Genomic DNA, 14,904 nt, shown 5'->3' on the forward strand with positions numbered 1-14,904 from the left:
TCATAAACAAATGTAATAACATTAGAAGTAGTAGCAGATGTCAGATCTGTACAGGGTACCCCAAACATATATATATAAATATATATATATACTTCTTATGAAGTTGTGGTCCTGTGTGAAGCACTTTGTATACACATAAACATTTTTATATTATTATATATAATGTAATCAAAGTGCAGTGTGTAAAATAATGCTGGCATTAGTTAATTTTGGGCTTTGTTGTATTGCAGCCTTCAGGAATATCTTTTAAATATTTGAATTGTTCTTCAGTCACACATGCTGAAACTTCAGAGTCAAAATGAGTTTTACTGCCAAGACAAGGAAAGTGAGGACAGCAAGTCAAGAAGCATAAAAAGAAAAATAGAAAATGAACAATAATAATATATGAAATGCATAGAGACAACATTGTGTCCACGGTATTGGGGTCTTTGTGCAGGTATTTGCAGGGTGAACAGTAGTTTCTCTCTATCAGAGTCTCCAGCTGTGAAGGCAGCCCGGTTTTCCCACTGACTCAGGAAACATTTTGGCACCAGTTAATCATTTCTGATCTCTCCACGATGCCGTACGGACTCCTACGCATCTCATTTAGAGGAGAGGTCTCCATTTGTTCAGTCATGTTGTTTAGAATCCCCTGCTTATTTCTTGCTCTCTTGTTTTGGGGTCCGATCGGCGGTGGGCCCCTGACGGACCCCCATCCCAACATAACGGACCAGGAGCTGTTCTGGGGCGCCGACCAGTACGACTTCTCCGTGGTGCTTCGTGCTGCGGGAATGGAGTGTTTCTGGCACTTTGCTCACCGTGGAGAGAGATTCTACCTGAACTTCATGGTGAGAGTGAACGCTGAGGCCTCAACACGTTGCCCTCAACATGATCTGATGGTTTATGTTTACTTCTATGGTTTAAAGCCTTTAAAATGTGGTTTGAAATCTTTGATATTTTTCTTTATATTTACAAAATGTTGTCCCACTTTAAGTCAGTCTCCTGACTACAGACAGACAGTATCTATTTATCTATCTATCTATCTATCTATCTATCTATCTATCTATCTATATATAGTTAGTTATAGTTTTCAGGCCTTACATACATACATAATGTAGTATTTTTATATATAATCACATAGAGGAATTTGTTATCCTGTAATAGTATTTTATGTACTACTAAATAGTTATATTCATATATAGTGTTGCTTTTTTTGTATATATAATCGCTCAAAAGTTATTATTATACATGCCATAGTATTTTATATATAATCACATATAGCTAGTTATTTTTTACATATACAGTATAGCAATGTTTTCAGATATATAGCATTTGATTTATTATCACATTTATTTCTATATATTGTATAGTAGTAAGTATAGTATAATAGTTATATACATCATCATAATTTTTAATACAGTAGTATTTTAGTATTCCTTTATATGCAAGCTTAATAATAATTAGACATTTTGAAATTCTTCCTCTGGGAACCTCGAATATTTACAGTGAGATTCATGTCGATCAGTAGTTGAGGAGAATCTGTATCTGTAGCTCTGGACAGAATTATAGTTACTACAGTTTGTAAATGTTTGTTACTCTGTGTTGTGTTGTTGTCTCTCTCCTCTCCATTTCCTGTCTGTCTGTCTGTCTGTCTGTCTGTCTGTCTGTCTGTCTGTCTGTCTGTCTGTCTGTCTCCAGGTCCAGTGGGTGACGGGAGTCGGCCATGACAGACACCTGTCTGTCAATGTCAACGCTCCCAGTGGTCTAATAGTGTCGACTGTTGATGAGGCAAAGGGTCAAATCAACTTTGAGGCAGAGGAAACAGGTAGCTGTCTGTCTGTCTGTCTGTCTGTCTGTCTGTCTGTCTGACTCTGTCTGTCTGTCTGTCTGTCCGTCCTGTCCGTCCTGTTGTTCGTTGTTGTTCACCCTAAAAGCACAATCAGAAAATATTCCACAAGTGTAGTAATGTTAGCTTTGACTTTAGTCCTGTGTTGTGACTCGTGTTGGACTCTGTGTTGTGGACTCTGTGTTGTGACTCTGTGTTGGACTCTGTATTGTGGACTCTGTGTTGGACTACTCTGTGTTGGACTATGTTGTGGACTCTGTGTTGGACCTGTGTTGACTCTGTTGTGGACTCTGTGTTGGACAATCTGTGTTGTGGACTCTGTGTTGTGGACTCTGTGTTGGACTCTGTGTTGGACTCTGTTGTGGACTCTGTGTTGGACTCTGTGTTGTGGACTCTGTGTTGTGGACTCTGTGTTGTGGACTCTGTGTTGGACTCTGTGTTGTGGACTCTGTGTTGTGGACTCTGTGTTGGACTCTGTGTTGTGGACTCTGTGTTGGACTCTGTGTTGTGGACTCTGTGTTGGACTCTGTGTTGGACTCTGTGTTGTGGACTCTGTGTTGGACTCTGTGTTGTGGACTCTTAGTTCCACAGACTCGTTTTCTTAAGTTGACTTTATATCATTACGACAATCTAAGAACCCAAAAGAATGGCTACCACTTTGATAATCTTAATTTAAATTGTCAGCTCTGTTGGACTCTGTGTTGGACTCTGTGTTGGACTCTGTGTTGTGGACTCTGTGTTGTGGACTCTGTGTTGGACTCTGTGTTGGACTCTGTGTTGTGGACTCTGTGTTGTGGACTCTGTGTTGGACTCTGTGTTGTTGGACTCTGTGTTGGACTCTGTGTTGTGGACTCTGTGTTGTGGACTCTGTGTTGGACTCTGTGTTGTTGGACTCTGTGTTGGACTCTGTGTTGTGGACTCTGTGTTGTGGACTCTGTGTTGGACTCTGTGTTGGACTCTGTGTTGGACTCTGTGTTGTGGACTCTGTGTTGGACTCTGTGTTGGACTCTGTGTTGTGGACTCTGTGTTGTGGACTCTGTGTTGTGGACTCTGTGTTGTTGGACTCTGTGTTGGACTCTGTGTTGTTGGACTCTGTGTTGGACTCTGTGTTGGACTCTGTGTTGTGGACTCTGTGTTGGACTCTGTGTTGTTGGACTCTGTGTTGGACTCTGTGTTGTGGACTCTGTGTTGTGGACTCTGTGTTGGACTCTGTGTTGGACTCTGTGTTGGACTCTGTGTTGTGGACTCTGTGTTGTGGACTCTGTGTTGGACTCTGTGTTGGACTCTGTGTTGGACTCTGTGTTGTGGACTCTGTGTTGGACTCTGTGTTGTGGACTCTGTGTTGTGGACTCTGTGTTGGACTCTGTGTTGTGGACTCTGTGTTGTGGACTCTGTGTGTTGGACTCTGTGTTGTGGACTCTGTGTTGTGGACTCTGTGTTGGACTCTGTGTTGTGGACTCTGTGTTGTGGACTCTGTGTTGGACTCTGTGTTGGACTCTGTGTTGCCCACTGTTGGCACTCGGGAGCATAAAGGTCACAACCTTTGACCCTCAACCTACATAGAGACACATAGAGATCAGTCCACAGGCAGCAGAGGAACAAAGCTCCACTACAACCCGTTCACTCTCTGCTGATAAACAGTGATTAATACACTGTAAATCCTAACAACATATCTTAATACAATGAGTAAACTATAATTGTTGAAGTAATAACTCTGTTGTTTTGAGTGCAGTGTTTTAATTATTGGTGAAATAATTGCAGTTAGTTCCACAGACTCGTTTTCTTTAAGTTGACTTTATATCATTACGACAATCTAAGCCCCGAAGACCCAAAATGAATTGGCTACCACTTTGATAATCGATTAATTGTAAATTGTCAGCTGTTTTAACAGGTAAAGAAATAATTTGCTGTGGTGGAAGAAAACAAGTAAATTAATAAGTGGTAACATTTGTTTAAAAAAATACGCATTAAAGGTAATCTTACTTTAGTCGGATAAATAACTAGAAATGCTGCATATGAATCTAATATAATAGTTTTAAGCTCAATTGAATGAAATTTGGTACAATTAACTTAATTTACTCAGGTGACCGTAACAATAAATACTTGTTATTTAGTTACTTGTACTTCAATAATATGTTTTTGAATGAATACAAATAAATGGTTGAAGGCAATCTAACTCTGGTTTCACTGTGTTCCTAAAAATACTGTCAAAAACAAACCCGTGTTTTCTTTTAATGTTAATATATAGTGTGTGTTTAGTCTTTGTCACTGTTGTTGTGTGTCACTGTTGTTGTGTGTCTGTCCAGGTTTCTATCAGATGTGTTTTAGCAACTTCCACAACCGCTTCGGCACCATGCAGATCTCCCTCAGCTTCGGCGTTTACTACGACGGCTTCCAGGACTCCAACAAACGCAAGGAGGAAGAGAAGAAGAAGAAAGAGGAAGCCAGCAAAGACCTGAACAACACACTGAGCGTCATAGAGGTACACACACACTTTCTCTTCATTGGTGGAGGAACTGTAGTGTTAATAGTAGCTGGTAGTTGATATTGATGATGATGTAGTTTATCAGTTGTTATAATATTAATATTACTTGTAATAAATATATATAAATAGTAGTTCTAGTGAGGCAAGTGACTACCTTTAAAATGGTTATGAAGTAAAACAGTAGTAACCTTAATAGTAGTAGTTATATAATAATAAAGGTATAATAATTGTTATAATAGTAGTTATTAGTATTATATGTAATTGTAATGGTTGAAGTACACATTTTTAAAGTAGTAAATACTAATTTCCTAGTAGTAGTAGTACAGTAGTAATAGCACCAACTATAAGATAAAAAGACTTTATTGATCCCACACTGATCCCAAATGTTACAGCAGATTCAGATGAAACACAGCAGATAAGAAAACACACATTAAATAACAGAATAAAATATAACAAAGATATAATGAAAATAGAAAAAATAGAATTAGAGAATTAGAGTTGTATGTACACTGTATACAGCTTTTATACAGTACATGTCTAATACTAATAATGTGCATGTAGGAAATGATATATATATGTGAAACTGTGCAGTACTAAAAGTGCAAATAATATATTAAAAAGTGACAGAAAAGTGTTGACTGATGTTACCATTAAAGAGCATGACAATGCATAATAATACATGCAGTACGAATCGTTATTAGTATGAGTTATAATTGTATCGTATATAACTATAAGCACTAGTAGTTATTTAAATGACAATAACAGTATTAGTAGAATTGGTCATAATAATCAAGGTTGTACTAATTGTTATAATATTTATTTATAAGCTGTAACTGTACCATTATTTTTAATAATTGAAGTAACAGACTAGTGCTAGTATCAGTATCAGCAGTAATACTGCGCAGCACAGCAGTAACAGTAGTATTTGTAAAGATAATGACAGTTGTAGTAATACTTGTGGTATTTGTATTTATTTGGGTTTTTCTGTTGCAGGATGCGAGTCACAAAGTGGAGAACTACGTCTTCCACATGTTCCGCTACTACAGCTTCGGCCGCATGAGGAAGAGCGCCGACTACTTCCTGCTGCTGTCCAACTCGCAGTACATCACCTGGTGGTCGACGGCCCTCAGCCTCCTCATCGTCACCTCCGGCTACCTGCAGCTGCTCTTCCTCAAAAGACTCTTTGTCACCAAAACGTGCACCGAGGACGAGAAGCCCCGCTGCTGATAGCCTCCGAGTGGTTTATTCAAATCTGTGCAGCCACGACTGAGACTAAAAGGCTGCTGGCCATGTTTCTTTCTGGTATTGTGTTTGTGTGCTTCTGTTTCTTTACACAGTAAAAATACAAAAATACAAAAACTTGATTTGAATCTTCTTCTTTAAAAAAAATACCATAAATGTGATTTCTGTAAGTAATTAGCATTTCTTTTGTTATAATCACCTGAAAATTAGAAACTGTTGTGTTTTCGTTGGCTTAGAATTAGCCGTATTCATCACTGGCTATAGATAGGACCTTATGAGTTTCCCAGCCACGACTTCACGGTCCGTTCTCATGCCAACATCGTCAAATACAGACGCGACATGTGTTCAGTTAGTTTCATTCTGCAACTTCACCACTAGATGCCACTAAATCCTAAGATATTGATGTTTATTTTTGTTGATTTGTAACTGTTGGATACTAAATGCTGATCAATAAAGGTTATGTTTCCTCTTCCTCTGTCATTGCAGCTTCTTTTATTGTGATCTGCTGAAGTTCCAAAGTCCCGCCACTTTTGGAACCTCGGTCAACTTCCTCCTTTCATGTACTTACATATGCTATATGCTAGGCTAATCTATGTTGAAGAGACAACCACACTTTGAAGATGGTTACAAGATCAAAGAGAAGTATGTAGTCGCATCTTAGGTAGCTAATCTACATGAATGTTTTACCAACATTAACTATCAGAATTATTTTAGCTAATGATTGCCGTAGATTAGCTAGCTAGAGTTTGGAACTTTTGCTAACAGAAAACAAAATAAAAGTCACAAACTCTCAAGACTTCAGCCAGAAAACACTTTACATACACCTTGTTGAAGTCCAGGTGAAAGGAAGAAAGTCATTTTACCCTTTAAGATTGCATTCTTGGTCATATTGTACATATTGTACTATTTAACAATGTAATGTACAAAAACTCAATTGCTTTGTATTTTTATATTAAAACTCAATTGCTTTGTAATAGGCAGACCTTAATACTAAGACAAGAGGACAATATTGAATTTACATTTTGATATATAAGAAAATATAAATACATTTAGAGAGAGAATTTAAAAAAAGCTGTAATAAACAAGGGTTAAGATTCATGAGGTGGTGTGTGTGTGTAGGATTTAACAAGGGAGAAAGGAAAAATGGAAATGAGATAATAATAATACATAAGGAGAGATATAGTTTAAAGGTATACAGGATAAGACAAGACAGCAGTACACATGCAGATAATATCTTTGAGCTTACGCAACCACACCTGTTCTGATGCCAACCTTTAATTTACGCCTGTCTGGGGAATGAGGGCAGTCACTTATAGGAAGCCAGAATATTTTGAGTAAACCCTGCCCCTGGTTTCCTTCCAAGAAACCCTTCAACATTTCCCTTTGCTGCTCTCTCAAAAAATGTTTTATGTTTTAAATGTAAAATTATTATTATATATTTTATACAGTGATAGTTTTTTGTTCTGGGTCCAGCCACAGGAAAACCTGGCTCTGGCAGAAAGCCATGCTGTTGCTATCTAACTAATGAATGTTGTTAAAAGTTAATGATTGATTGGTGAATATTTTTAGATTTATTTTATTTATCCCCTATCCTAAATTCTTTTTTTCACTCTGTCATTTTTTATACACACACAGGCTGAAATGCAGGCTTGTGGACATGCAAACATGGAGAGATGCTGGAGTGATGGGCTGCCATGTTTGGGGTTAGATGCCTCGGCAGCGCAGCTATCAGTCCACAATCCATACTGCGGTTAGTGGGACCGGCGTCCGTCTGGTTCCCAAGCTAAGTCCCGACACACTAAGATACTGATATTATTGGTTGAAATCAGTTAGTTACAGGAAGACAAAATTATTGGATTTTGTCGTAAAAAATATAAAGAAACTGAGTTTTTCAAAAACAAAACAATTGGCTTACATTGTTAAATAGGGGAACAATATGACTGGGGATGTAATCTTATAGGGTCACTGATTTTATCCATGGATGTCTCATTTCACTTCCCACCAACAGTGCATGACTGTGCTTGAGTTACATTGATATGTTATCAAACGTACAGCGCTGTATCTGAGTTTGTAGATGTGGTTAATAATTATTTTCCAGTTGATATCTAAGAACCAACAGAAGAAAGCAGCAGGCTCCTTCATGCCCTCGTCCACAGTGAACTGCAGTCATGCTGTTGAACACTCTGCTCATTGTGCTGAGCTCTCACTGCGTCTGGGCCAGAAAGTCTGAACCTTCCATCAATGAGGCGGATGCAGGTTTATTTAGGGGATCAGATAAATATGACTTTGCCGTTGTGGTTCCTGCTGCCGGGATGGAGTGTTTCTGGCACTTTGCCCACCAGAGTGGAAGCTTCTACCTGATATACATGGTGAGAGTTTCCCCTGTAAACCTGCAGGATTTGGTTTCACCTCGTCCACAAAGATAAATTTGTTGGTAATTTAAAGTACTAGCATGAACTGATGGCACAGTCAGGTATGTTTCTGTGTCTTTGTGCCATTTGTCCTCAGGCTTATCACACTGACTGTCAAGGTGATCCAGTTTGACTTTTAAACAGGGATCATTGTTGTTTAATTAGGTTTCTTATAGTCCCACGGACATACAGACATGTGCTGACAGTATGTTGAGTGTGGGCCAACTGAGATCTGGATTTTCCAGTTCTTCAAAGCTGGCTGGAGTTCTTGCCCTTAAGCACAAACCTACAAAATAGCAGCTTCGTTACTAAGAGTTTTTAAGTTAAACTAATGTACTTCTGAAGCATTATTAGATAAATGTTGATGAAATAGTAATGAATAATGATTTAGATGAAAACATGGAAAAGTTATTTAGAAAATAGGACGATATACAATCACATCAAATACAAAATAATTGTTAACAGGTCAATGGAAGCAAATATGTTGAGCCGGATTACAAGCTACCATCGAGGTTGAACGACAACTACAGGAGCGGAGAGGATGTTTGAGGAAAGTGCGGTGAAATTGAGGGTTTAAAGCAAAGTGCAAAATTAACTGTTTATATAATAAAAATTAAAGCAGCCACAACTTTTTTACCAGCCAAATTATTGAATTATTGACTAATCTCTACAGTCTCTGCAGCACAGAAATGTAGGACAACCTTCACTTGGGCATTCATTTTGTACATTATTCTTACGTTAATTCGGGTACTAATAATAATTAAATGAAAGTACTTTAATAAGGAAATTACTTGAAGCCCATCCCTAGTTATTAGTATATACATTTTTGGACCTTTCCTGGGATTTGTTGACTTGTTTAATGTGTATGTGTCCACAGGTGCAGTGGGTAACAGGGATGGCCAATGATCACCGGCTTTTTGTGACAGTCAACTCACCACAGGGCATTCTCATTGTGTCAAAGAACAAGGCTGTCGGTCAAATTAACTTTCAGACTGAGGTGACAGGTAGGACCATCATAAAAAAACTCTCCAGATATAGCCAAGAATGATATATCATCTCTGTAAGTAACTGCAGTTTCTTCCCAACAGGTTTTTACCGGATTTGTCTTGGGAACCACAACAACCAGTTCGGAAGCATCAGGGTCTTTCTGAACTTTGGCGTCATCTACGAAGGTTTTGAGAAGTCAAAGAAAGAAATGGAGGAGGGAGAGAAAGTCCTCAACAGCACTTTGGCCGGTATTGAGGTATTTGTCTCAATTCTGCATAACGTGTTTAACTATTATCAAAAAAACAATAAAATGTCATCTGCATAAAGAGAAATATGGAATGAGTATTTCTGAAAGGGCTGCAATGTTATACTACATATATACGTGTATATACACATATAATACAGTATATTAAACCTATTGGGGGGGTGGGAATCTCTAGGTACATAATGATTTGATCTGATTCAGAGGACTACAATGCAATTCTAAAATGATTATTAATTATTATTATATGTGTGATTTATTGTTTCTCACTGTGTCTCATTGGTTTTTGTAATGATCCATATTTAAAATAAGCAGAGGAATTGACTTATATTATTTTTTATTATTAACAGTATTGACAAAGGGAATACATGTGTCAAGTGGAACATTTGCCAACATATTTCTCAGCTTCGCAAAGAACCAAGATAAGAAACAAAAGCGTGCTAGTAGAACCATCCTTGTAATAAACTGACAGTACACAGACTTCAACAAGTTCTAATTCACTTTATAAAAAGGTACTGTTAGGCAAAGGGGTGCCCGTCGGATTGTATTTTGTCTTCGGTTGCTCATGCTCAGCCATCCTTAGCAAAGCTCAGTAACTAACTGTTAGCCTAGCGTAGAACATAAACATGATGCATGTGTTCTCGTACGTTGGAATATCCAATGCTCGTGTGCACAGCCACCATTTTTTTTCTGCAGACAGGTTCTGTTTTGTTACAGGCAATCATAGTGTCGAGAATTTTATTCTTACATGTCTGCTTATTAACTTTTAAACATAATTATTCTAGCCTTTAGCATACTATGACATACAGTACATGAAACTATACAACGTACATTGTCTGCCATTTAGGTGAGTGTTCAGAAGCTGCAGATTCAGATCTTCCACATGTGGCGTCATTACAACTTCGCCCGCATGACGAAAGGGAAGGACCACTACCTCCTCCTGTCCAACCTCAACTACGTCACCTGGTGGTCGGCGACCCAAAGCTTCGTCATCCTCCTGTCCGGATACCTGCAGCTCCTCGTCCTCAAAAGGCTCTTCCACACAGACCCCAGCAGGCCGCGATGCTGAGAGCAGAACTGAGAGCTGTGACCACATTTCTACTTTCTCTTAACATATTTTTATTGATACATCTTTGGAAAAGATAGTGATCTTGCACACTATCTGGAACTTGCAACTAAAGTGTATTTACTGATCAATAGATATTGGAGGTCACCTCATTATTTATCACTGAAAGGTGATCATCAATGGCCATATTTAGAAACATAAACAACAAATCAAAGTACAAAATATCCAACCACCTGGTTGCTGGGTGTTCGTTTAACAGATCGGTGCTTTAATCTGTCCTCCAGATATTTCACATATTGTCTCCAGTTCAGCTTATCTCTCAGGCATGTCAAAGCTTTGGTTAGGTCAATGTTTAAATTATGTTTTTTGATGCCAATAAACTTCTTTTCTCCATCTAAACCAGTGTTTCTCAAACTTTTTACACTGTACCACCTCAGAACACACGAGTCTCTCCATAAATCACCATTATGACCAACGTTAAAATATAGCAGCGTAGACCGACCCTGTTCAGCAACAGACAGTTCACACAGGAGAAGAAGATTATTTATTGTTGACTGGGGGGGGTACTCCCTGTCCACACTTATAATAATAATAGAACTAATAATAGTTCCCATTTGGAGACCCAATTGTACTGTTTTTGAACCATTCATTTTACCGCCACTCACTACCCTGTCGTCACATTTGAGCTCTTATCTAATCGTTGACGTATGCATGTGCTACCATCATGAACATGACTTAGTAGCAGGCGGATATTTAAACTAAATATTACAGGAAATGCAAAACGTTTTAGGAAACAGTTTTGACGAAAACTATGCAGAGACATATACTGAAGTTAACGTGCTAACAACTTAGCTGTAATTATACAGGGTAACAAATGAAAAACAGTTGGGAACAATGTGCTGTATTTTACAAGCTTATCATGTGTTTTGTTCGTGTCAAATCTTAATCTGAAAAGTAACTATGGCATATTGGTCAGATGAGGACTATACAATAGATTTAGATCTAATGATTGATTTGATTAAAGTTTTTATGAGATTTTCACATTGCTCGTAGATGCCAGAGCTCCTGAGCACGTCACTGGTGCCAATGGGCTGAGCCTCTTCCAGCCTTTAACTGGATGAGCAGGTTTGACATAAAAACTAATTGTTGTTGTCTGTTTGCGACACTGTGTTGGCACAGCATCATGGATGCCACAGATTTTTCAAAGAAAACACCTGAGAAGAAGAAGTAAATTACTTCCATTTTCATTAACTGGCACGTTCAGACAGGTCGCTTGTCAAAAGGTAGGTGTTTTTGATCATTCTAACTATGTCTATCATTGCTGTCAAATAGAAATCTACAAAATTTTAATTGTAGAAACAAGAATGCTACAAAAAAGCTTTATAACAATTAATACCACCTTTTTCAAATAATCCAGTTCGTTTTTAAAAGGTTTATTTTGCTTAATGTAGGACAAAGTCTGTTTTTATATGATAATTAAGTGACCAAATGGACACTGAACATGTTTTTTCTTGTTGTTTATTCCTCCTTCCACCATTAAAATATACCTTTATAATGCAATGTTACTGTTGATTGATGGGGGACAAAATCCACAGACCTCATTCTGTACAAAAGTACAAAGTTTATCTAAGGCTAATATGAGGCTTTAGAAGTCTAAATGAGTCAAATATAGTATAACTTTTTTAATGGACGGTATAAACAGGAGGAGGAACAAGTTGTTTAAATGTTAATGTGGGCACTTTTCTTTAAAGACAGATATGTAAAATGTAAACTTTTATCCTTCAGATGCAGGACAATCTGTGATACATTGTACTGTTTCCTGTGCAGGCATGCGGAAAGTATTCATGACTATGGGCTGATTCATAGTCGGAATGCTTTTCACTCCACGTCACGAGTCATGTTTAATATGTTTAGTTACTGATATAGGTGCCGAACAATTTCCCTCTTTTTCCCAACAAGTAGGTTTAGGATCTTTTTCCACACCTTAGTGTTTATTTTCTGTCATCCAATTGCAGCTCTGCACTGAAGCTGTGTAACGTTTACACTGAGTGAACCAGTCAAACTCAGGACAAGATTCAAGGAAATGATACACATTATCTGTGTGTTCTGACCCCTTTCTATCAGAACCAGCATTAACTGTTTCAGCAGTTTGAGCTACAGTAGCTCGTCTGTTGGATCAGACCACACAGGTCAGCCTTCACTCCCCATGTGCAGTGTTATTCACTGGCAGTGCTCACTGTGTTAGGGCTGATCGCTGTATGAAGCAGTGGACATAACTCAAGAATTGATGGTGTCATTTTGACAAGATTTCACACAGATATTTAATGGGATACAGTGATGATGAAGTGATGATGTTTTATGCAAAAGGTAAAATGTCAACTTCACTGTGACATCATGAATGTCCTGTCCTGTTTTTGGCCATTATTCAATGCCATGACTCAGGAACGGAGGGGATATTGGGACCTTATTTCACAGTTGGTTAGTGACACTAACTAATCATAAAATATTTGTACATACACTAAATACCTTTTAATTCAATTCAATTTTCAATTCAATTCAATTTTATTTGTATAGCGCCAATTCATAACAGAAGTTATCTCAGGACACTTTTCAAATAGAGCAGGTCTAGACCGAATTCTTTAACATTAATTACAGAGACCCAACAGTACCACCATGAGCAAGACCTTGGAGACAAGGGCAAGGAAAAACTGCCTGTTAAAAGGCAGAAACCTAGGACAGATCCTCTGGCTCTAGGTGGGTGGTCGTCTGTCTCGACCAGTTGGGGTGAGAGAGAGAGAGAGAGATCAATTCCTTCACCACATGCATTATATAAGTCTGTACACTGCTACTTGACTGGTTGGTGGAAGCTGTAATTCTAGCTCCTCTATTATGAAGTGGAGTCATGAAGTTTTGGGATAAACATTTTCAGCTAGCATGGACACACCTCGGTTTACCAGATTAAGATAATCTTTAATTTACTGCATTTATGACTGATTCACTTCAGCTGTTAAATATGTGCAACATTTTGTTTGTTGTTTGTTGCCATTTAATTCCAAGCTAACTTTCTCTACAGCTAATCATGGAAGGATTGCTGGATTTTGGCCTCGTAGAAAACATCTTGTCCATATGCAAGAGCATCTACCAGATGGCAGAGAATGTGAAGGCCAACAAGGAGCGCTGCCAGCGGGTTGCCCAGAGAGTCAAAGGACTGGAAGAACTGGTTCTCACCATCAAACAAAGGGGTCCGGGTCAAGTCTCTGTCACTGTGGAGAATGCACTGAAGGAACTCTGCACCACTCTGTCCTCTGCCAATGCGATGATGGTGAAATATTCCCGAACTAAAGCTTTTAAGAGCTTCCTGAGGTCCGACAGCCATGAGGACATGTTCTGCAAGATTAACGAAAGCCTCACTGATAACTTCCAGATCCTTTCTGGGGCTCTACAGATCGAGCATGGGAACATACTGCAAAAAGTGTATGAAACTGTTTCTGTAAGGAGACAGGATGAAGAGTATTGCAGTGTACAAGATAGCCCCACTACTAGCCCCACAACTCCCATACCTCTCCCCAGCACCGTGCCCCCCAATCCAATGTGTAGCCCCAGAACTCCCATGCCTATGCCTGTCCCGTACATCATGCCCCCCAATCCAATGTGTAGCCCCACAACTCCCATGCCTATGCCTGTCCCGTACATCATGCCCCCCATGCAGATGTCTAGCCCCACAACTCCCATGCCTATGCCTGTCCCCAACATCATGCCCCCCATGCCAGTGTCTGCCCCCATGGCTCATATGCCTGTCCGCTGCATCGTATCCCCAAGACCAATGTCCGTTGCCACAGTTCGCACGTGTCTACCTGGAACCATGGCCCCCAACCTCGTCCTCAGGACCAATGCCCCGCTGCAAGCACCTATTGCCACAATGACAACACAAAATAGATTTGTTGTAGGCAGTTATGTGGTCAGAAACCCTTATCCTTGAAACAATGGGGACATTGGACAAAGAAAGACGATCAGGAGAAAAGTCTTTCTCCATATCTGCAGAGCTCATACCTTCCACCGTGTCTTTAGGGTTGCAGCCCCCATTTATCTAAAGACAAGGCCCCTACAGCAAAATACACTCACCCTAACAAGTTATTTGCATATTCAACCTTGTAGTGTTTTTCTTTTTAGGGTTGTTTTTATTTTAGATGGACAGGAAAGCAGAGAGAGGGTGATCACATGTCCACAGCATTGGGTTTGTGCTTGAAAGGAACTAGTTTGTACAAAGTGTTTGAAGGTGTTAGCCAAAAGGGTTTTCTATGATCTGAATGACAACAGTTAGGGTTTCTGCATCATGTATTTGACCTCAATAATTACCTCAAGTTTTTCTAAACATTTTGAGCTTCATTTTTTATTTTTTTTGCCAGGATGTTGGGGCCCCATCAAAGACACTCAATGGAAGTTAAAACAGTTTCTGATTAAGCAGCTTACCAGTAATTTAAGTACATAACGTTTTTAAGTCAAGAACATTCCTGATCAAGTACATTTTACTATATATTTTGTTTTCACAGTACAAATGAAATATATAAAATTAAGTCAGTGTCACTTAAACTTTACACAAAATTGCAACATATTTATGTCCATACT

General features: G+C 38.8%; 3 protein-coding genes across 4 annotated transcripts; all 3 read left to right on the forward strand.

The window, feature by feature from the left end:
• The first annotated feature begins 577 nt into the window (after positions 1 to 577).
• LOC127353587 (transmembrane emp24 domain-containing protein 6-like) lies at positions 578 to 6,027 on the forward strand. The gene is made up of 4 exons (XM_051382925.1): positions 578 to 827; positions 1,678 to 1,804; positions 4,132 to 4,307; positions 5,304 to 6,027. Exons 1-4 carry the CDS (start codon positions 615 to 617, stop codon positions 5,535 to 5,537), a joined length of 750 nt encoding a protein of 249 aa, XP_051238885.1. The 5' UTR covers positions 578 to 614; the 3' UTR covers positions 5,538 to 6,027.
• Positions 6,028 to 7,650: 1,623 nt separating this feature from the next.
• Positions 7,651 to 10,623, forward strand: LOC127353589 (transmembrane emp24 domain-containing protein 6-like). Its single transcript, XM_051382926.1, has 4 exons — positions 7,651 to 7,921; positions 8,841 to 8,967; positions 9,052 to 9,206; positions 10,060 to 10,623. The coding sequence occupies exons 1-4, from the start codon at positions 7,721 to 7,723 to the stop codon at positions 10,279 to 10,281; spliced, it is 705 nt and encodes a 234-aa protein (XP_051238886.1). The 5' UTR covers positions 7,651 to 7,720; the 3' UTR covers positions 10,282 to 10,623.
• An 812-nt stretch (positions 10,624 to 11,435) lies between these two features.
• LOC127353586 (uncharacterized protein C6orf132) lies at positions 11,436 to 14,692 on the forward strand. Of its 2 annotated transcripts, XM_051382924.1 has the most exons (3): positions 11,436 to 11,561; positions 13,352 to 13,952; positions 14,013 to 14,692. In XM_051382924.1, the coding sequence occupies exons 1-3, from the start codon at positions 11,466 to 11,468 to the stop codon at positions 14,255 to 14,257; spliced, it is 942 nt and encodes a 313-aa protein (XP_051238884.1). In that variant the 5' UTR covers positions 11,436 to 11,465; the 3' UTR covers positions 14,258 to 14,692. The 2 variants fall into 2 exon arrangements, with proteins under 2 accessions (XP_051238884.1, XP_051238883.1); XM_051382923.1 differs by having other exon boundaries at positions 13,352 to 14,692.
• The last annotated feature ends 212 nt before the right edge of the window (positions 14,693 to 14,904 follow it).

This window comes from Dicentrarchus labrax, unplaced genomic scaffold (genome assembly GCF_905237075.1).
Source record: "Dicentrarchus labrax unplaced genomic scaffold, dlabrax2021, whole genome shotgun sequence".
Classification (NCBI taxonomy): domain Eukaryota; kingdom Metazoa; phylum Chordata; class Actinopteri; family Moronidae; genus Dicentrarchus; species Dicentrarchus labrax.